Genomic DNA, 23,609 nt, shown 5'->3' with positions numbered 1-23,609 from the left:
GAAGAGAGGGAAGAGGGAAAGAGAGGAGGTAGGGTGAAACAGAGAAAGAGGGAAGAAGAGAAAGAGAAAGAATGCGGGTGTGAGAGGGAGAGGGAAAATGGAGGGAGAGAGGGAGAAGAGAGAGAGAGAGAGAGAGAGAGAGAGAGGAGAGAGTGATTGAGTGAGAGTGTGTTTGTTTTTAATTAAGCTATGCTGAGTGTTTGCCCAGCACTTTATGCACTCTGTAAGATTAACTCGAAGCCTTCAGGAGGAACAGGAGAAATGAAACAGAGGAACAGAGACAAGGGAAAATAACCGATATGGGACTGAGGAAGAAAGTGCAACCTTTAGGGATGGAGTGATTTTCTCCAAAACAGGTATGACCTTTTCTGAAGCCTGGGTGTTGCTGAGAGTTTTGTTCTGCGCCTGTGTTTGCCTAGATCTCACATAAAGTGTTTTATATCTGTTAAGTAGTTCTTCTCATTAATACACTTAAAATGTTTTAGTGAAAAATAAATTATCATTTTATGAATCAGTTGTTTCCTAATAGGCAGATACCCCAATAACACGTGAAATAAAATATATACAATATTGCACGTGAGGTGATTGCATATGGAGGAAGGAACTGCACGTACCCACAGATGTCAGTGAGAAAAGTTCACTCGTGTGTGCATTAAATGCGGGCAAATCTATATTACAGGGGCAGAAATCGGACCACTGTGCTCTGTTTTTTACTCCGAAATATTTTTCGAGAGGGTAGTGTGGCAACAGTGAATTGTTGCATGTAGGGGGGCACACTTGATTAAGGACAGCTGGTACCCGTGCCACAATGTACGGTTTCCTCTGGTTTCATGTTGCACCTGAGAATGTAAGAGAGAACCCAGCCGCAGAGCCAAGCTAAGCCCCCCCGTCCCCCCCCCCCCCCCCCCCCGGCTGTGCCCACTGGGTGGATATACCTGGACAACGACATCGGTGTTTGAAACAGAGACCTGTCATACACCGGCTGCCATTAACCCACCTTGACCAACACTGATCAGCACAGCACGTGCTTCATTTTTTACTTAACACAAAATATAGCGCTTCCGCGTCTCGTCAGGGGTGCCAAGCGCTACATAAATGTAATTTCAAAGCAGTTCAATACAGCGCCTAGGCGGATACCATCTTATTTAAGGAAGATTTGGAAATATATGGTATTTCCAGGAAACCTGTTGTAAGCAAATGGATGACAACTATATCATGATGAGGCAAAGAGATGGTCACGAGACGTCCTCGGGTTCCGGGAGGCGCGTGCTGCCTCCTGCCTGGCGATGCGCCCGTGGGGAAGATACTGCATAGACGCACGATTTAAAATGTTGGAAGAGAGAGGCTTAGATGGAGAGCAACGGAGGCCTGGGTGGGTTAAACAGAGAAGGCCAGAGAGAGAAACAAAGAGGTAGAAAGTAGAGGTGACGAGAGAGAGAAAACTAGCGCGACATGCAAAAAGAATTGGTGAAAAAGAACAAGGGATATATAGAGCTCGATGTTAAAGGCGAGAGAGTGTGAAATAGAGAGCGAAGAAAGAGTAAAATGGAGAAAGTGAAATACAAGCAAAGAGAAAAAAACGAATGCGAGCGAAGAAAAATATAGAGGACAAAATGAAGAGAAAGTGTGAAACAGAGAAAAGGAAGGAATAGAGCAAGTGTAATATAAAGGGAAGAGGATGGAGTAAGATACAAAAAGAGAAGGGGGAGAAAGATGCAAAGATATAGAAGAAGAAAGAAAAAGAGGGTAGGAGCGAGCGAGGAAGAAAATAAGACGACGATTTAAAGTTAAAGAGAGAGAAGAAAGAGAGCGAGAGAATGAGAGGAAAGTGAGTGTGTGTGTTGCGTGGGAGACAATCAAAGTCAGTGATTTGGTCATAGCGCCTAAAACACACCGATAGGGGAAAATACGCAGCTTCCCACGTGCGGCCATCTTCTGCGCACATTGGATGTTTTCGAGAGCCCTCACCGGTTGCCCCCACGGTCTGCCCTGCCCCCGCCACCATGGACCCCAGGGCCTGCCCTGCCCCCGGGCCACCCGCGGTCAGAGTCGTTGTCACCCGATGGGCCTCTTCTGGCCGCTGAAGCCGCTTCCACTGCCCCATTATCAGCTCTTCCCGCCGCACCCTCTGGCTGTGCGGGGACAAAAGGGGCTGGAAGAGCCCCCGCCCGCCCCCAGGGGGCAGCCACTTACCCTGATAGCGGGGCACTTACTGGGCAATAGTATCTGCGTCCCCGCGAATCGGAGGGGGGCTCACCCGGATTTACAGAAACCAGGATTTAATGGCAGATAAGCGCGTGCAGCCTACCCATTTCCGGTCCAATGGGACATAGTGGCCCAAATAGGACCCAAACTTTGGCGCATTTTTATATAACGCGAATTCGACCCGAAGGTACTGACAGCTTTCCATGAGCACCGGGTTCGTTAAACATGGACACATTAATGTTTGGTATACAGGAGGAGATTAAGTGATTTGCCCAGAATCACAAGATGTTGAGCCAACGAGACTTGAACCTGGTTTCCCAGCTCCAATGGCTGCTGCTCTGGCCCCTACGCCACACCCACATGTCACTAGGACCTACCGCACAGGCCAACTCGATATGGGGATGAGACACATTTTTACGGTCGCATCCTGCACTAGTTGCTACTAAAACGTAGCCTTCCGGCCCATGAGAATGTGGAAACATGGTGAGGTTCTCTTGTAAAGTGCCCTGCCCTCGAGCGAAGTTGGCGCTGCATAACACAATATATACATTTAAAAAGCTAAACCCCAATAACCAGTTTGTAAAGAGGCACATAAGCTGGAAAGCCAGAATTGGAGCACCTCACATCTACAATCGGGACAGTCGCAGAATTCCACTATATGGCTGACTAGTGATGCGTGACAACCTCGGCCTGGCTTTTAGCCAGCAGCAAGTTGAGTTCTGTGACTTGTTTATTTATTTATTTATTACTTGTAGTTTCACTTTTAACATATAGTTCGCTAAAATATTAAATGTCCGACTGAAAGTGCCATAAACAGCTTTTCGGCTATCAACCGGCCAAACACGTTCCTGAATTAAAGCGCCTGGATATCCTCACGGGTAATTAACCGCTATACAAGTCCCGAGTGATTGATTGTAAATAGCTTCTCTTGAATCCCTCCCCTGAAGCTATGCTTATGACTTGATGTCTAGAGTAAACATTAACTTTTCACTAAATTCGGTCCGTTCTTTTCTTTCTTCTTTAACTGGTTCTATTGTACAGTGCTCTGACACCTTCGGGTAAAGTCCGCGCTTTATAAAAATGCATTAAATAAATAAAAAAAAATACCAACCCCTGACGAGGCGGTACATTTAGGCGTGAATGCTGCATCCCATGGACGTAAATTTCGTTTCCATATTTCCGCAACATATGGCCTTGGCAGACCAAGCCTAACAGCTGAGGGAAGCATGCTTTGCTTAAAACTGCATGAAAAATGCTCATACTCCCAAACCAGAAAGATAGCTCAGTGGGAGAATGTGCCACCAGGCGAGGCATTCAGCAGATCAAGAACTGATCGACCAGCTAGGTTGCAGAAGCTCTCCACCCTTACCGACTGGACGACTTCCTGCCCCGGGCTCTCACGTGACCGAGCAGATCACTACTATATTTAAGCCTTAAAAAATACCATATTCGGGTGACCAGAAGGCTACATCGCAGGAGACACTTTTCCATTCCTGCTCTTTGTTAGGTCTCGCCTGTCGATGCGCATGCGCATCGAGCAAGCGAGACTATAGGGGCTCATCTACTCTTTATCTAACTTGCAAGGAATCGTGGCGATTCCTTGCAGTGCCCGTGACTTTTAAGCTCAATGCGCATGTGCATTGAGCTTAAAAGCGCGTGCACAGCCGCCCGCATTCCTCCGACACCTTTGAAGTGAAGCTTAGCTTCACTTCAAAGACCCGGCTTCTTCACACCCACATGCCGCTCTGCCCCGCTCCGCCCCCTCCCCTGAGTCATCCTGCCTGCCCCTTCCCGCCGTGTCGCATTTCTCCTCCCCCCTCCCCTCTCCCCTCTCTTCCCTCCGTCTTGTTTTCTTTGATGCTGGTATTTCCATATCTGGCAGCTTCCTGCCCTCACCCCACGCACGCTGTTTATTTATTTATATTTAATATGCAGGAGATCTCAGTTTATTTAATTTATAATTAATGATGCCGCCCACGCTGAGGCTCGAACCCTGTTCTCCTTCTCCAAAGTCGGCATCGTTATATGTTGAGCCACCTCTTCGCACCGTTTGTTTGTGCTGACTTTCTTGCTCTGCCGCTGCTGGCAGCGGCATTGCGCTTGGAGGGAACATGTAATTGACCCGTCTCGCTTCTTTTCATTTGAATTTTTTTTACATTGTCTCCTTCCTTCTGCCCCTCGCAGTTTGTTTTCCTTGCACCGTCCCTTCTTACAGTCCCTTTAACCATTTTGGTGTTGCTCAGCCCCAACTAGCATGTTATTGTCAAGCCTCCAAATATGCAGCACAAACACGACGTACAAAGAGATTAACGTGTTGCCTGGAGCACATTTCGGGAATAACATTAAATGAAAGCCCAAACACGCTTTACCGCAACTTGCTTTCACTTGTTGTCTTTGTTTCCAGTGCTATTTTAGAGCTTTGTGCAAACTACACTCTCGTTATTTTGCTGGTAATAACTTTGAGGGAATAGCGTATTTTTGTTTTTTAAATAGCTGGCAGCTTCCTGCCCTCACCCCACGCACGCTGTTTATTTATTTATATTTAATATGCAGGAGATCTCAGTTTATTTAATTTATAATTAATGATGCCGCCCACGCTGAGGCTCGAACCCTGTTCTCCTTCTCCAAAGTCGGCATCGTTATATGTTGAGCCACCTCTTCGCACCGTTTGTTTGTGCTGACTTTCTTGCTCTGCCGCTGCTGGCAGCGGCATTGCGCTTGGAGGGAACATGTAATTGACCCGTCTCGCTTCTTTTCATTTGAATTTTTTTTACATTGTCTCCTTCCTTCCGCCCCTCGCAGTTTGTTTTCCTTGCACCGTCCCTTCTTACAGTCCCTTTAACCATTTTGGTGTTGCTCAGCCCCAACTAGCATGTTATTGTCAAGCCTCCAAATATGCAGCACAAACACGACGTACAAAGAGATTAACGTGTTGCCTGGAGCACATTTCGGGAATAACATTAAATGAAAGCCCAAACCCGCTTTACCGCAACTTGCTTTCACTTGTTGTCTTTGTTTCCAGTGCTATTTTAGAGCTTTGTGCAAACTACACTCTCGTTATTTTGCTGGTAATAACTTTGAGGGAATAGCGTATTTTTGTTTTTTAAATAGCATGCACGAAAACAGTATAATTTCAATTTGCACCACTTATTTCCCATGTTTGTGTCAATGTAAAAATCGACCCTGCACACCCAGCACCAGGGCCGTGTGCCTCAATGATGCAGTACACGCACCAGTAACTGAAATATGACGAAAGACTGAAAGGAGTAGCTACAAGCTGTGCTCTAGTTCTGCTCTCCAAAAAATCAGCAAAGAAACAAGCAATTAAGAACATTTCATTGAAGAAACCATTGAGCAGGAAACAGAAGGAAATCCTACAGAAAGAATCCTAGAGAAAGAAGCTTGAGGTATGTAAACACTTTTATTATGCAAAGGACGTCAATTTCAGGATGCTCAGATGCTCTCATTGGAGTGAAGCGATGGCTTACGTTGAATGAAGAAGCAGCTCTGAGCACTTCAAGAACAGCTGTAGTTTACCACAAGGCACAGAGGCTCTGGCAAGCTTGCATAATGTGGCGGTAGTCCACATCTCGTCATCTAGTGCCCCTCCCTCTGACCACATTATAACACGTTTGTGCCGAGTTGGCTCTATGGTTTATGCAGGAATGAAAAGAAACAAGTAAAATGCATCAGAGATGAGAAAATAAAAAACAGCGAATCTTTCGTACTAAAAAGATGTATGTGAAATAGTTACGAATCTGTTAAAATATGAGCGACAATCCTCAAGTCATCCACAACTTACACTGGTGCTGTTCACTGAAGGGTTCACACTCTGCTTATTCAATTGTTGGCCTCTTGCTGAGATGGTGAATAAAAAGCTATTTAGTGTTCATTTGTATTAGAGCATGAATTACAAGATCAGCGAGTAGTAGTGAGACCACCCAACAATTCTCCATCAGTTGGCAAGTAAGGGGCCATTCTAAAATGGCAACACCCAGATCCTGGACTGCCTAACTCTCGGCCCACCCATAGTATAGTCTGGTAAAGATGATGCTCACGAGTGCCTGTGCAGCAACAAAAAATATCAAAAATGCATAATCTCGCCGGCGCTGAACTATGGATCGATAATTATTTGTCAAATACATTTTTAAAACATAAATGTTCCTCTAAGGCACATGGCAGATGCTATCTGTAGCCTTGAAAGTCCATAGGCCCTGAGAAGTGAAAGGTGATTGGTGAGGGCAAGTTGTGCTAAGACATACTCCTAAGCTTGTGTGCTCACCCTCACCCTCAAACCTTCACCCTCAACCCCTCACTCACCCTCACTCAGCCTCAACTACTCTCACTCACCCTCAACCCCTCACCCTAACTCACCCTCACCCTCACTCACCCTCAACACCTCACTCACCCTCACCCTCACTCACCCTCACCCTCACTCACCCTCAACACCTCACCCTCAACCTCAACCCCTCACCCTCACTCACCCTCAACCCCTCACCCTCACTCACCCTCACTCACCCTCACTCACCCTCACTCTCACTCACCCTCAACCCCTCACCCTCACTCACCCTCAACCCCTCACCCTCACTCACCCTCACCCACTCTCACCCTCACTCATCCTCAACCCCTCACCCTCACACAGTGCACTAGGTCTCAGACCATTTCAGTTAGAGCTTTAAGAAATGTTTATGGCTTTTTTTATTTGTAATTCTTTAGCATTGGCTACAGGAAACAAAAATGCTAAACATTTACAAAAAAAAACCATAAACAATTCTAAAAGCACTAACTCTAATGGTGCGAGACCTATTGCATTTCCAATGCTTGTTTTTCCATGTAATCATGACCATGTTGGTCCAATTGGCTCAATGAAAATTATCAAAGACTACAACTCCCAGGATGCACTGATATGCTAAATCGAAATGCAAAGATGTGTCACGCTCGCAGGGAGTCATCTGGTCGCCCTACCCAGGCGTATTGTGCATTAGGGGGTGAAACACGTGTGCGCGGATGTTACCCGAATATGCCAGAAGATGATCTTTAAAACAATGGTGCAGATTTATGAAGGCCTTGCGCCGCCGGTGCGTCATTTTTAACATGGGAAAAAGTGACGCACCGGCGGCGCAAGGCCTTCATAAATCTGCCCCAATAAATATATATATTCATAGCAACAAACCCTCTGACCAGAATAATTTCAACAATAGTTTTCCCTTAATAGTAATTTGTTTTGCTATTCATGCTATTGTTCTAACAATGCTGAAAATGTTGCTGGACATGAACATCTCAGTTGAACTTAAAAGGTCAAAGGTCAGCCCTTGGATCGCAGCACCTGCTCAAAGCCAGTCTGGCATGTGCTACGCTCTCAAAATAATGTTTTGAGGAACGATGGTAGGACATGGGGCCCTCGCAGCGCGCACTGCATCGCAAAATGCGATGCAGTGCGCCCTACGAAATTCGTTTTATTAATCAAATTGTTTACTTACCTGTAATTATCCAGGTGCCGGTTTTTAGCCCTTTCCACCCTGCCCCGCCCCCTCCCCGCCTCCCTGCCCCACCGTAACTCCCTCCACGGCCCGCGGCTCCCTCGGGATCTTAATCACATCTGTCACAACATGAGGCACTCAGCGGTCTGCTGTAACACCACCCGACATTATTGGCTATTAGCAAACAGCATTCTGGGACTCGTAGTTTTCTCTTCACAACTAGAAGTATGACATAAGAATCACAGCATGCTGCTGGGTAAAAAACGGGGCTTGTATAAGGTGCGACACCAGGCTTTGGGGCTCCTCAATTGACCAACCAAGACGACCTACGGTAATTTAAACATATACATGTCACCGCTATGTCACGACCTGGTGCCAGTTAGTAAGATATTACACACAGCAGTTACTTGAAGAAAGGTAACCACAAACAATATAAACATGTGGTTTATACACCGATTTGGACCTGAATTTGTTTTTTTCTAAGCGCTTTATTTAATGGTTGTTACGGTATTGAATTACTTAGTGCCAGTGTATCGACTTTTGAAGGATGAAGAGCTCAATTGGATCAGCCATCCATTTTAAATGCTGACATAAGGTTTATTGTAAATGAGCATTGTAAAGTGTGGTTCTCGAAAATTGTAATTTTAGGAAGGACAGTAAACTGCAGGAGGGGGTATAATTAATTCCCGCCTCTTCTCTTCCCTTCACTCCATCAGTCATCCCCGTCAGCACCCCCCTCTCGCCGGCCACCCTCCACGCTGCAGTGTGACATTTCTCGAGAGCTGTCGCCTTTTCCAGATAACGCAGCGCCCATTTGTTCAGGATTTAGGGGTGACAGCTGCTGGCTCTGGGGGCCGAATCGCTGCATTTTCCTCCTGCGACTTGCCCGGCCTTTACTGTATTTTACAAGCCACGAATTAAATAATAAACACAGCTTTTTTTTTTTTTTTTACTTCTGCCTGTTTTTTGTAGGGCGTTTGCAGGGTTATTTGGTCCTCTGTGCCGCATAATTCGAGAAGCACAGGTAACGGAAACCCCCTGTAAAGTGGTTTGAGGCCTGTCATTACGAAGTTGGAAGCAGTGTTGCGCAGTGAACCATGAAATATTGCCATGTTTCACGGTTCGCTGTGCTATACGGGATTTTATACACTGCATTTTGAAAATGTAACATGCAATGTATGACATTTTGTGTGTGGTGTGCAGGGGGCATTATTTCAATATTAGATCACTGCTGATAAGTATGTCCGGCAGCATACTTACTCATTTTGTTTAGGATAGTGCCTACGTTTTTGCAAGGGTTTCAGGGCACTGTAGGCTAATTCCACGTCACGAGGTCGCTGTTGCCCGGTCCCTGACCTTCCTTTCACATCTCATTACACGCATGTGTGAAGCTCTAATGACTTTGAATAAAATACAAGTCCCAGAATGCACCGATGTGGCAAATAAAAGTAGGTCAGAAAACAAAAGTTTCCCTGCATTGGAACGACTAATTAGCCGGATTATTGCAGATCGATTCAGAGGTTTCTTGACCCCCCTCTCCATTTGGGCCAGGTTTCTATGCCTCCTCGCCGCCCCCACCCAGGGGTTCTTTCTTCCAGGGAGGGTTTCCAGGCGCCCCCACGCCGAGACTGACTCCTGATAAGAGGCAGAGTCTTTTCTACTCAGAGAAGGTCGAGCTAATGCCAGCACAAACAAGATGGCGACCCCCTGCAGGGCACCCCTTCATGTCTTTGCACCCCCTTCCCAAATCCCTGGGTAAATCCCCCCCCCCAGATCCCGGATTTGTGGTGTAATCTGCCGCCTGCACCCTTTGTTTGCCTTTATTTTCGTGTTGTTCTACCTCGACACAAACAGTGTGTGTTGTTTCCCTTGGTGTTTGCCCTGTCCACAGACAGGTCTAGAGAGCATCTGTCTCCATCCCTGGCTGGGCTGCCCCACCCCCTGCCTCGACGCCCCCTCCTCCAATCAAGGCGCTTGATGCCCAGCGCTTAACCTGGCCATCACGGGGCGCTTTCCAGAGCCAAAGGCCTTGTTTATCCAACAAGCCCCCACCCCTGCGTGCCACCAATCTATGATTCCAGTTGTGGGGTCATCAGCATAACAAAGCCCTGGGGGTGCAGAAGCATGAGGGGGGGCTTCCTTCAACATATCCCATCATCCTTAGCAAGCGCGACCCAACTTTCGGAGAGGCCGGACCTGGAACAGGTCTGGAGCAGCCGGGACGACCGAGAGGCCAAGCATAGTAGGGGCCAGGCAACCCGGACTAGCAGCAGCTGAAGCCTAGCTTAACGCCAGCAGCAAGGGCTCAGCAGCAGCGCTATCAAGCGCCCCAGCAACATGGAGCAGCAGAGGCCTGGCTCCAGCAGCAAGGGCTCAGGCCTGGACTAAGCAGCAGCGTTTACTAGCATCCCTTCGACCCAGCAGGGAATTCGGGCCGCACACCACGTTGTGGCCACTCACCTTGGAGCAAACGGCTAGCGCCATGAAGCCAGCAGCCCCGGGACCTGCAGAGGCACCGCACCCTGGATAAAGCCGTAGCGGAAGGTAGCGCCATGAAGCCAGCAGCATGGGGTCAAGCAAAGACAAAACACCCTGGACCAATCAGTAACCCAGCACCAAAGCGTAGCAGATGGATAGCGCCTTGAAGCCATGAGAGGCGCAACACCTTGGGACTAACCTAGCACCCTGGAACAAGCTGCGGCACCGGCCCCTGGCACCCTGGACGAATCGGGACTTTAGTTTCCTGGGCCCAGAAGTACGCCCGGGCCCCAGCAGCCCCCGGGCATCATGGGGCCAGTGGCAGCCCAGGGCAGGGACTCGGGCGCGCCCAAGGGGCCCTACCCTGGACACCCCTTGCCCCCAGAGGTCGGGGGCTCCCCCCACCCCATGTGCAATGGAGTGGACCAGGCCCCAGTAGAGGTCATGGACTCCGAGAAGGAGACCCCGGGGAGAGGGGGCTCCGGGGCGGAAGGGGACCCCGCCCGGGGGGAGCAGGCCCAGAAGGAGAAGGTCAAACGGAAGAAGAACTACCGGCGCCACGCCAAGCCCCCCTACTCCTACCTGGCCATGATCGCGCTGGTGATCCGGAACTCCCCGGAGAAGAGGCTGACGCTGTCCCAGGTAAGGTGCCCCCTCCACCGGGCTCACTGCATGCTAACACCGCCAACCCCCGCTTCCGGGGTCACACAGGCTGCCATGACCCGCTCTCACCCCTTCCAGGGCACTGTCATCAGGACTCCGCTTTTCTTTAGGAAACGCTTCTTTTCAGGCCAGTCTACATAAACTATAACTCCCAGAATCCTGTTGTGACGCGAAAGCCAAGTACTGTTAACAGTGCCCTTGTGATTGTAGCGATGCACCCCTCTCATCCCAAGACACAGAGGGGCCGATTTACAAGCTCCTTGCGCCACTTTTGCGTCACTTTCCCCGCGTTAAAAGTGACACAAGGGGCTTGCAAATCGGCCCAAAGTTAATTGTGCAAAAGGATTCCGTGTCCATACACTACACCCTTCCCCCCCACCCCCCTTGGGCCTCACAGATCACAATGCAGAGCCTGAACCCATTCGCAGCGCTTCTGCTACCCAACACATCCCACTTTTTAACACAACCTTATCTTTTCCAAGACACCCTTTAATGGCACCTATTTGGAAGCAAGTCCGTGCCCCTATGTACGGGGGAGTTGGTTCACACAGCTCCTCTGCCCCGGGCCCGCCAGGCCTCGGGGTTACTGTCTATCCCTTGAACGTGAACCCTTTCTGACGAAGAATGCGCTCCTCATTTCAGCGCCGCTCTTCATGTTAAGATGTGGAGCTGGCAACGAACATTGTAACTGTGGCGAATGAGTCTCTGGTTTAGGCACAACACAGATTGAAATATGGAATGAGGCATTACATGTATTAACACAAACGGAAGCCTTACAGAGCATGCTGGGACCTGTAGTTTTCCTTTCCTTGCGCCGAGTATGGATCCATAGTGGCTCGCATGCGTGGTGCCTGTGACCTAACGTCACTCTCGTGACGTAGGACTAGCTCACGGCTGTGCTGCCCGGCAACTGCTTGATAAAGCGGGTCCTTGCAACCCCTACAGACTTCTAGAATCGATAACAAGCAAACCTAGAATTGGGGGCTACATAACTGCCACCTACGATGTGACACATTAAAACTGCCGACTTTGGTCCTGGAGACAGGGTTGGAGCCTCGGGGTCGCGGCCTGAATGTGTAATGTAAATACGGTGCTCATGTAAACCGCTCCAATACCTTTGGGTCGAGTTCGCGCTATGTAAATATGCAAAAAAAACAACAGTCGGGCTTTCAGTCAACTTTGCATTCTGGGACTTGTAGTTTCACTGTCACTCATAAGCTAAGTTTACAGCCCTTTTGTATTTCATGGTCGACATGGGCTTTCAAGTCCGAGAATGCTGTTGGGTAAAAGCCAAAAGGGGCAGGGGGTGTCGCGTGACATCATGCCATGGCATCACTTGGCAGCTCTGGCGAACGGCGATCCGCCTGCACGTGTGGTCCTCTGCTCATTTGCTCGCTTTAATCTCAGGGACCCCAGCTTTCCCCTTCCTCTTCAGTCTTAATTGAATATTTTCGCCTCCTCCCAACCCCCCCCCCCCCCGTCTTTTCACTAGGAAGCCGTGTCTCTGTCCCAACTACTTGTGCATGAGAGGAGGTTTAATGGATTGTAGCTCAAAATATGAAAGCATGTTTGAAGCACATCCTGGGGTTCTTGACCCACCCTCGATTGTCACAAACCTGTCTTCAGTGCCCATAGGACGGTCTGTGCCCCCTCCATCACACGCCTCAGACATGTTTTCAGTGCCCATAGGGCGGTGTCTGGAGCCCGCCCCAGCCCCTCCATCACATGCCACAGACATGTCTTCAGTGCCCATAGGGCGGTGTCTGGAGCCAGCCCCCCATCACATGCCACAGACATGTCTTCAGTGCCCATAGGACTGTGTCTGAACCCAGCCCCTCCATCACATGCCACAGACATGTCCTCAGTGCCCAAAGGACGGTGTCTGACCCCAGCCCTTCCATCACACGCCACAGACATGTCTTCAGTGCCCATAGGACGGTGTCTGGAGCCCGCCCCAGCCCCTCCATCACACGCCACAGACATGTCCTCAGTGCCCATAGGACGGTGTCTGGAGCCCGCCCCAGCCCCTCCATCACACGCCACAGACATGTCCTCAGTGCCCATAGGGCGGTGTCTGGAGCCAGCCCCAGCCCCTCCATCACACGCCACAGACATGTCCTCAGTGCCCATAGGGCGGTGTCTGAACCCAGCCCCTCCATCACACGCCACAGACATGTCTTCAGTGCCCATAGGACGGTGTCTGGAGCCGGCCCCAGCCCGCCCATCACACGCCACAGACATGTCCTCAGTGCCAATAGGGCGGTGTCTGGAGCCCGCCCCAGCCCCTCCATCACATGCCACAGACATGTCCTCAGTGCCCATAGGACGGTGTCTGACCCCAGCCCCAGCCCGCCCGTCACATGCCACAGACATGTCCTCAGTGCCCATAGGACGGTGTCTGGAGCCGACCCCAGCCCGCCCATCACATGCCACTGACATGTCTTCAGTGCCCATAGGACGGTCCCTGGAGCTGGCCCCAGCCCCTCCATCACACGCCACAGACATGTCCTCAGTGCCCATAGGACGGTGTCTGGAGCCGGCCCCAGCCCGCCCATCACACGCCACAGACATGTCCTCCGTGCCAATAGGGCGGTGTCTGGAGCCGGCCCCTCCATCACACGCCACAGACATGTCCTCAGTGCCCATAGGAAGGTGTCTGGAGCCGGCCCCAGCCCGCCCATCTCATCGCCTGGCTCTGTCTTTGTCTCTGAAGTACAAGGTGAGCGGCGCCCATTGTGGTGCAGAATACCCCCCTCCCCCCCCCCCTTCAACTCTAATAGATCAGGTTTGGTAATTGCTGTGTGGAATTGGGGTTGGAGGGGTAGTCAGGAAGGGTAAATGGCCTCGGGGTGGCCATTACTTATTTTTGATTTTAAGGCCCCTCCCTGACCCCACCTCGAGGTTTGGCCCACAGTAATATTCTGCTTTTTGAAAGAGCGCGATGTTTCAATTGCAGACCCTGGGCGAATGAAATGCGGAGCTGGCGGCACGTTAAAATCAGCCGCAGGCGCATTAACCCATTGCCTAATCTACACCACCCACCAGGGCCAGCTCTAGGGCGGTGCGATGCGTGCCACCGCACCAGGCGCTAACTTGGGGCGAGGGTCGCCAAAAGACACTGTTGCACAGGGCGACACCAAAGTTAAAGCCAGCACTGCCACCCACTTACCTCATGTTCTTCCTACGGTAATTGTATGTATATATAGCGCTTACTACCTTCAATGAGGCATTGTAACAATATCCATTACACATTCACACCGCCTTGCAGTAGATGGCGCTCTAACATAAGGAATAGTATAGTTTACTATTCCAACACCTTCTCTGCTGTTGCGTAGGCTGGGAATGGAATAGTAAATTATACATTCCTAATGTTACGTCGCCATCTACTGCAAGTCGATGTAATGACGCGTAGTAATGGCATTGCGTGGCAACCATACGGTCGTTGTAACAACCTCGTTGTGAAGACACCCGATGTAATGACTCTCCTATTAAAGAGTCATATCCCACATACACGCCCACATTGGCAACTGAGTCCTTCGTGTGTTGCTTTATCACATGAATAAATAAATAAAAGAGGTGGGATGTTTGTAGGCACGAGGAATCTCGTGCAAACTTTAGCACACCATAACAAGCATTGGAAATGCAATAGGTCTCGCAGCATTAGAGTTAGTGCTTTTAGAATTGTTTATGGTTTTTTTTGTAAATCTTTAGCATTTTTGTTTCCTGTAGCCAATGCTAAAGAATTAAAAAAAAAAAGCCATAAACATTTCTAAAAGCTCTAACTCAAATGCTCCGAGACCTATTGCACCGTGTGAGAGTGAGGGTGGGTGAGTGAGGGTGAGTGAGGGTGAGTGAGGGTGAGGGTGGGTGAGGGTGGGTGAGGGTGAGTGAGGGTGAGGGTGGGTGAGGGTGAGTGAGGGTGAGTGAGAGTGAGGGTGAGTGAGGGTGAGTGAGGGTGAGTGAGGGTGAGTGTGAGGGTGAGTGAGGGTGAGGGTGCTAGTAATTACAGGAAATTAGAACAGGAAATAGCGTAGATGGAAAGCGTTTAACAAAGTGAAAATTAGCACATGAGGTTCTGCAAACATCCTCATCGGGGTAGCACAGATCGGCAACTCTAAAAACACATTACTTGAACAGCGAATGAGACGTGAAATGTATTAGGTCACCTGCCTTATAAAGGATTTAAAGGTTAATAACTAATTAGAAATAATGGTCTCACTCCGAAGATCTATTAATAAACCTCTCAGCTCATTAAATACATTCTATACGCCGTCACAGCAGGCGTTTTTAAATATCCGATAAAGGGAAACCCTACTGAAAGGATTCGTGCTGTTGCAGGGAAAATTGGTTCCATTTGAAACCCCACACGTCACGGGGTTCAACTCACAGTGACAGAACTCCAATGCACCGCTCAGAGTGAGATGACATGCCCTGAATGTTAACTCCTCTTTACTTACACGCACCGCCGGCGGTGTAGATGTTAAAAAGTGGGCTGGGTGACGTACAGTAGGCCAATGCCACTGAAAATAAAGTCTGATCAGCTAGCGGCCAAGAAAGTCGCAAAGTCACATACATAATAAAGCATCTAGGTTTCATAAAAGGTTAATGCTCCCTAAAAGCACGTTTCTTCTTCGTGCTGAGGAAAACGAAAAAACCGAAAGAAGCGCTTAACTCTAGTATGCTTGCAACGTATCCTTTTGAATGAGCACCACTAGACATGCGCAGTATTTAACGCTTTCAGTGAGGTTCGCGGCACCATGCCAACAGCTGCACGGTGCCTCCCTTGCGGGTGGCGACATTACGCTGCCAGTGCAGGAGGCCCAGGACCAGTGACGTCAGCTGCGCGCACACACACACCGCACGTCGATGCAACCAAGACCGACGCGGCATTACAACACTGGCAGGTCCAGGCGGATCTCGGGAGCCCATCATGGGAACACAGAACAAGAATGAGCCCTCAGGAAAAGTTAAAAGGCTGCATGCGCTTGCTAAAGCCGACTGCCTAATTTAACCAGCATGCAAAGCAGAAAACACACGCTCATGAAAGTGTCTTGTTGTGACCCACACAGGACACGTTTGGAGCGACTTTGACGGTGTTCAGTAGCAAACGGCAATCGTTATAACACGTCAGCCCGCCTATGCCATAAGTAAAAGTAGCAGTGCCTCCGTGTAGAAGCATGAAACAAATCGTACTCACCTCACGGTAGAAGTAGGAGAAATGCGACACGGCGGGAAGGGGAGGGGGCGGAGCGGGTAAAATAACAAACAAGACGGAGGGAAGAGAGGGGAGGGGGGAGGAGAAATGCGACACGGCGGGAAGGGGAGGGGGCGGAGCGGGTAAAATAACAAACAAGACGGAGGGAAGAGAGGGGAGGGGGGAGGAGAAATGCGACACGGCGGGAAGGGGAGGGGGCGGAGCGGGTAAACCAAGACGGACGTGCACGCGCTTTTAAGCTCAATGCGCATGCGCATTGAGCTTAAAAGTCACGGGCACTGCAAGGAATCGCCACGATTCCTTGCAGTGGATAAAGAGTGGATAAGTCCCAATACTCTCGCTTGCTCGATGCGCATGCGCATCGACAGGCGAGACCTAAAAAGCAGACATTTGTTGGGAAAAACAATTAGAATCAGTTTAATGTAACTTAGTTAAAAAATGCTTTAGCTCAGAAATTAAAGCAACTGTCAGATGATTTCTTGCCTATCTTGTACCAACGGTCAGGAAAAAACTTTTTGGCATAAATAGCTCCTTCCTGAGGATCAGTATGGCTTTTTAGACAAAGTATAAGAAGTAAAACCCAGACTTTGTTTTACTTTTTAGGTCTCGGCTAGTGTGGGCTGTGCTTGCGCAGTCTCGCTGGTGAGATTTTATTAGGTCTCGGCTAGCGTAGGCTGCGCCTGCGAGTTCTTATGTTTCTAGTAGTGGGGCTTAAACCCGCCCCTCTTCTCCATTGGCTGGCTGCCTAAACGGTGGCCAGCCATTGAAGAAGAGGTTTGTTTGTAAATTTACGCCCTGTCCTTTTCGGATTGAGGGGCGTGTTTTTTCCGTTTCTTTCTCTCCTCTCCTCCAGCCAATGGAGAAGTGGGGAGAAAGAAAAACACACCCCCAAAGGACGGGGCTTAGAGCAAATGGCCAGCGCTTGTTCCTTATCGCTTCTGAGACAGCTTGAGACTGTGTGACCATTGAGCGCGCTGTATTTATTTTGATAAGCCTGCTTTAAGGTATTCTTTATGATAATTATTCATACTTCTGGCGGCAGACGAATATGACTCGAAGCACATACAAGGCCACGCAATTGCAGCCTTGACACGCATTCAGCCGGTTTCACAGAGCGCCGAACGTCTTTGTGTGTTTTAGGATTCTAAAAAACGTCGCGTTAAACTCTGGAGTTTTTTATTTCAAAGTACTTTAAAAAGTAAGCCGGTTTTGCCCGGTTGCAAAGCTTCCACATTTCAAAATGGAGGCGGCCTTGAAGCCCCGCCTGACAATGGCGTAATGAATTTAAATTGGACGTCCCACTCATTAGGACGAGGTCTCGAGCCTCGGTGACCTCAGGCTGCAGTGGGAGCCCAGTCATGGCAGTTTTTATTGCCAACGTGTCCTTTCTTTCCTACACTCCAATCTAAATAATGCGGTCACTGGACCTTACCAGCTTCGTCTCGGATTCTCTTCCTTTGTGGATACACTGAAGGTTGTTGTAGTAGAGTGCAGAGTGCCATTTTTTTTGACAAGGAGTCATAAAATTCAATGTCTAAAATGTGAGAAATCGTTTTTCAGGCTAAACGCATCCTGGCATACAAACGTAGGAGCAAATGGTCTCTAAGACAAAATAACGCCAGTCATTGGTGAGGTAAGGTGCCAATGTCAATTCTTCTGCCTCAGGCTTTTCAGTTCTGTGAGCAAAATGGAAGACCGAGCAATTGACCGAATTGGTAGCCTCAGCCTAAGGAGTAAAAGGATGCTTGGGTGCAGACATAATCGAGAATGAATGCTTGATTTCAACATACGAGAACACTTGATAGGCTCCTAGCCTCTGTTCCCTGGTTGTGCTCGTTTTTCTTGCCTCTGTTCCCTGATTGTGCCCGTTTTCTTGCCTTCTGCCTCCTGACTGTGATTGTTTTTCTCGCCTCTGTTCCCTGGTTGTGCTCGCTTTTCTTGCCTCTGTTCCCTGGCTGTGCTGGTTTTTCTTGCCTCTGTTCCCTGGTTGTGCTCGCTTTTCTTGCCTCTGTTCCCCTGTTGCACTCGCTTTTATTGTCTCTGCCCCCTGGTTGTGCTTGTTTTTCTTGCCTCTGTTCCCTGGTTGTGCTCGGTTTTCTTGCCTCTGCCTCCCTGATTGTGCTCGGTTTTTCTTGCCTCTGCCCCCCTGATTGTGCTAATTTTTCTTGCCTTCTGCCCCCTGATTGTGCTCGTTTTTCTTGCCTCTGTTCCCTGATTGTGCTCGGTTTTCTTGCCTCTGCCTCCCTGATTGTGCTCGGTTTTTCTTGCCTCTGCCCCCCTGATTGTGCATGTGAAAGAATATAATCATGTAAAACAGTTGATTGGTCTTAGCTGGAGACAGTTCTGACAATACAAAGTGCATTTACGTCAATTCGAGATATAAAACAAATAACAAAACTAGGTATAGAAGATCAGCACTTCACTTCAATTACTTTAGGGCTAGTGTGTGTGGGGCTCTGTGTGTGTGTGTGGGGCTCTGTGTGTGTCTGTGGGTGCAAATGCAATAGGTCTCGCATTTGCGAGAGATTAAGCTATTACTCTCCACTACTCTCTAATGCTTACCTATTCCATTGTAAATGACAATACCATATATTTATCAGTTTGAAAAAAAAAATACATGGAAAAAAATGACATTTGCAATGCCAATAGCTCTATGGTGGAGCAGGTCAGATATAATATGGGGTGCTTGGTGGATGAAAATTTTGTGGGCAAAATGCATAGGGTCTTGAAATGAATTCTCTTGGCAACCGGTGTAATTTGGAGATGAGTTTTGAAACTAGCAAGACTTGGGGAGCGCAAAGAGAGTGCGTGCTGCTGCATTTTGTACCCTCTGCAAACGCTGACATCCAATCCGCTATAGCCAGCATATCATCCTGAAATTTAATTAATTTGTGAAATTTAATTAATTTGTGATCGGATTTGTTAATAAAGGAAATAACCAGCTGAGTGTCATCAGCATAAGATACTAATGACAGTCCTCCGCTTTTCGCCACCACCGCAAGAGTTTTGATGTAAATATTAAAGAGCGCGGGACTCTGTGCTTATCGCTGTGGAACACCATGCTGAACCGCGAACTTCCGTGAGAAGTAAGGGGGTGCAGTAACCTGAAATGATCTGCCATCCAAAAATGATGCAATCCAGGCAAATACAGCACCACTAACCCATATCTCCTGCAAGCAACGTAGCAGGATCTCATGACATACCGTGTCAACCGGGGTGCGAAGATCGAGAAGAATTAAGGCTACAGTCTTTTACTCATTGAACAAGTTCTGTAGATTTTCTGTAACTGTCAATAAGGCGGATTCAGTGCTATGAGTGATCTAAAACCATTCTGAGAGGTGTCCAATATCTCATCTGACTCTATAAATTTCGGCTTGGTGGAATTGACATAAAATTCAGTTGCTTTAGCCAAAAACAGGAGACGAGAAATGGGGGTGGTAATTTTCTGGGTTGGATACACCCCAAGAAGGTTTCTTCAGCAGTGGCACAACTTTGGCATGCTTCCATGTGCCCGGTACTGTTGCCATAGCCAAGGATAGATTAATCAGTTCACCATATGTCGGAAGGAAATGTTTCTGAAATTTACAGATTTGATCAGGTTTCATAGGGTCTGCTGGAGAACCAGTTTTAAGTTTATTGCATAAGATCTCCATCTCTGACTGGGATAGTAAAGGAAAAGAGAGCAATGAAGGAGCCAGGGGGGTAATCCCTTCCTTACAGTTCACAATGTCCTTCGACCTGTCATTGTCCTTTGCTTTACCACTCATTGTTGTTTTTTTTTTTTTTTTATATTCTCTACCTTGTTAATGAAATAGATAGCCAACTCATCGCACTGGATATTTGAAGTGACTGGTGGTTTATCTCCTGAGTTGGACATCTTCAAGTCTTTAAGAAGAGAGAAGATTGTCTTTGAGGGGTTATTACTATCCATGATTTTAAAGGCAAAATAATCAGCCCTAGACTTACATAATAGCCTGTAATATGCTTTAATGGATGCACTGTACTGTCTTTTTGCCTCTGGGTCATTCTAGAGGCATGTATTCAATATGGCTTTATGGTGATTGCTCAGATATATAATCGAAAGGGTTGAGAGATTATGATGGCTAGCCGGTCTGAGTTACTACGACCCCACAAGTACCCTGGACCCCAAAGCTTTCACTTAACAAGAAGCTAATCCCCAGGTATGCTCTGATATGTTGGTTTATGTCAAAGACGTAATGCAGACCTCCATTCAATTCAAATCCTGTGAAAGGAGGGAACAAGCACAGATGTTTGAGAATTGTCACTTCTATCCTACCCCAGGTGTGAGCGACAATTGTTTCTATTATGGGTATGGAACTTCCAACATAATGGGGGTTCCTGATTTCAGGGGCTGTTGCTTGGCAAGTTCCACCAGAAAGATATCTAGGTACATGCCGTATTTCAAAAATGGGAAACAGTCCCATGCACATCTAGAATCAGAGGCTTGGGAGAATTTAAGTTGTTTTACGTTCTGCTGATTCAGTGCCATAATGACCACAGGCATGTTTACTGTGAGAATCCTCTCTTCCCATTAGGGCATGAGGGGATGGAGCGGTTCACTGGAACACCCATGATGGATCCAGAGTACAAAAGAAGGGGTCCGACGGACAGCAGAGACATTGATTTAAAGATGGGGTCTGGCGACGGTAGAGAAGAGGACTTCTACATGGGGTCCGACAGACATTCAGTTCAGTTTTTAGGTGGATAGGTGTTATCTGTACCCAAGAAGAGGACTGCCTAGCTGCTCCACTGTGTTCGTGTCTCCCAAAGTGGAATACCGACATACTGATCTGTTCCCACGGACATGGAAGCCTCTTTTGTAGAAATGTAGTGAGTGATGTTGGCACTAACCTGACATGCCCATCCACGACACCTCAATAGACCGCCCTATCAATCGTGCAAAAGAGTTCTTCTTCCAAGGTGGTGGTCAGGCAACATCTCTAAGCAAAACCCATGGCACCACAGCACGTCAGGACCCCATAGCTGGTTTTATGGTTATCAGCCAGGGAACTGTGCCTGAGCTGGCCATCCCTACTTCAGAGGGAGGGGATGAGGAAACTGAGCTTGTTCCACAATATTGCGCTGCATATGACCACTTTACTGTTGTCCTTGGTTGAGTCTTACCAGTGTGTGGACTGTGGTAAAGGGTTCATGCTACAGCGTTCCAATGCTCAATACAGTAACTTACCAACACTACACCACTCAATGCCTAAATACAGCAATAAAAAGGCATTGCTTGCAACAGTCTCAAGCGTCTGACCATAGCTTAATCCAAAAAATCCAAGGCAAGCCTCGAAGGAATCCAAGCTGGCCTCCCAGCCCCGATTCTATCATCTTGGGCAGGGCGTAAATATGGATTTGTTGCTATAGAAACCTGCAGCTCTCCACCATCTAGTACGTGTTACGAAAATTAGCAAAGACCTCATGCATATAGATCAGATGACTAATCAGTAACTGAAAATATATTGGTATCGATCTACTGCTAAGTCTACTGACTTGGAGAGAGATTGATGATCTGGAAGATCCCAATAGGAGAGACAACCGTAGAATGTTTGGCCTGCCTTTGGGGTGGAAGATGGTAAGAACAACTGAAAGCTTGGATCCCTGCACCCCACACATCAAAAGAATGTTCAGGATACCATCAGACAAACAAATTCAGGAACGTTTCCCAGATATGCGATCTTTAAGCCATTGCGATGTCAGTGTGGAACACATTTTATCTGGTATGAGGAAAACATAGAAAAATGTTGTCTGGTAAAGTGCAAAAAAAGACATTTCGTAGACTCATGTACAGGGACCAGTTCAAGGTGAAAGGGTTCTCTGTCCCTTCGGAATAAGTTGAAGGGTTTCAATTTCCTGGTTTATTTAGTGGATCCCTCCAGATTTAGGGTTGTGCACAATGGTGGGGGGGGAGTTTGCGGGGAAATCTAGTGTTTCATGAGCTCCCAGTATTTTAGACTTTTTTTACCAGCATTCCAGAATCTGATAAGGCCACTTGACTAAGGACTGTTTGTGCCTTGAGTTGATGAGCTGTTGATGATGTCTCTGATTTCATATTCTTTGTAACCCACAAGTAAGAATTCATCCTTTTGGTAATGCTGGATTGCTTCCACATTAGTTATTGACGAAGCAGTTTTTCCTGATGTGCCAGTTGGCATGTATGCCTTCTTGAGATATACATAGAGGGAGTTTGTGTTGATCTAATTAATTTGTTATCTGCTTATAATTGTGGGTTTTCTGAGCCGATTCGTCTTGTTTACATGGTATAACTGATTTTACCAAATTTACGGATTTATTTATGTGGTAATTCTGTTTTCCAGTCATGATATGGCTGTTTCGTATTGGAGCAATTTATTGTATTGAACTTATGATGGGTGAGGAAACTGATTTTTAGCGGGACCTTTAGAAGTATGGTGTAGGAGAGGGAAGAGGGCAGATTTTAAAAACGTAGGGATTATGGCTTTTCTATCCTTTTGGATTTTCTTCAAGCGGTAGTTCGCTACACTTATCAGCTTCAGGTTTGTACTTGTACGTGTGCATTAGCAACTTTGCATTTACTTTACCACGAAAATTGAGCCATTCCTCTGTGATGAAGGGTTCCCCTGTTTAAAAAAAAAAAAAAAGAGAAAACACTCTTAATAGATCTTAGCCATATCTGTCACACTAGGAAGTCACTTGTTGCATTTTATTATTTAATGAGTGAGTACTTCAAATGTTCTCTCCATCAACACCAAAGGTTTCAATTCAATATGCTTTATTTTTTTATTTACAAAAAATCATAAAAGCAGTAGCAATAAAATCAAGTATCTGTCCTGTATATTTCATATCTAATAAAACATGTTTACAAATACAATTATCTAATCAGACTGCTAATCTTATACAGTTGTCCTAAAAACATTTATAATTAAAATGTATATCCTAGTTTTTCTGCCTCCAATTACATTCCTTAAAAAATCCTGCTATAAGCCTGGTAAAACCCTCATTGTTTAAAAATTGCAAAAACAACGATGCTTGACGACATTGTCTAAAACCAAATATATTTAAAATTGGTAAAATTCACCTCTTTCTTTTTACTGAGTAGAATTAAAAAAAAAAAAAGTACCACGTGTATTGTGGACTGCACTGACACGTCATCACGTGGATATTTACTTTTCGTTTTTGACCAGTCATCCATTGCAGGAAAAGATGTTAATCGGGTCAGGACAAATCTATCCTGTATAGTGTATACCTTCCCAAAAATGTTTTCTTACTTTTCTTTTCTTATTTTTTTAGGTATGGCTGCATATGGTATGTAGTCAGTATCTATTGATTAGACTGGACTGTTGGCCTACCTATTTCTGCAGAAAATGCGATTGCCTTTAAAAGAGTCATACGCTCTTTTAAAATCCTTTTCTAGTAAGAGTGTAGAGCTTGGGTCCTCATAGTGTTCTGGATTTCCTAAATTGTGCATAAAATATATTATATATTTGAGCCATGGTATCAAGCTTAATACAGTCTCCTATGAAGTCCCTGTTAAAGATGGTTTTCATGTTGGTCCATATTCTGTG

General features: G+C 47.3%; 1 protein-coding gene across 1 annotated transcript in view; it reads left to right on the top strand.

The window, feature by feature from the left end:
* Positions 1 to 9,162: 9,162 nt before the first annotated feature.
* LOC144827072 (forkhead box protein H1-like) overlaps positions 9,163 to 23,609 on the top strand; it is a 39,143-nt gene continuing 24,696 nt past the window's right edge. Inside the window, exon 1 of the mRNA XM_078685519.1 lies at positions 9,163 to 10,805. Within this exon, the coding sequence (XP_078541645.1) occupies positions 10,473 to 10,805 (333 nt within the window). The 5' untranslated portion in view covers positions 9,163 to 10,472. The remainder of the gene's footprint in view (positions 10,806 to 23,609) is intronic.

This window comes from Lissotriton helveticus, chromosome 4_1 (assembly GCF_964261635.1).
Source record: "Lissotriton helveticus chromosome 4_1, aLisHel1.1, whole genome shotgun sequence".
Classification (NCBI taxonomy): Eukaryota; Metazoa; Chordata; class Amphibia; order Caudata; family Salamandridae; genus Lissotriton; species Lissotriton helveticus.
The sequence above is the reverse complement of the archived record's forward strand: the minus strand, read 5'-3'. Positions and strand labels throughout refer to the sequence as shown.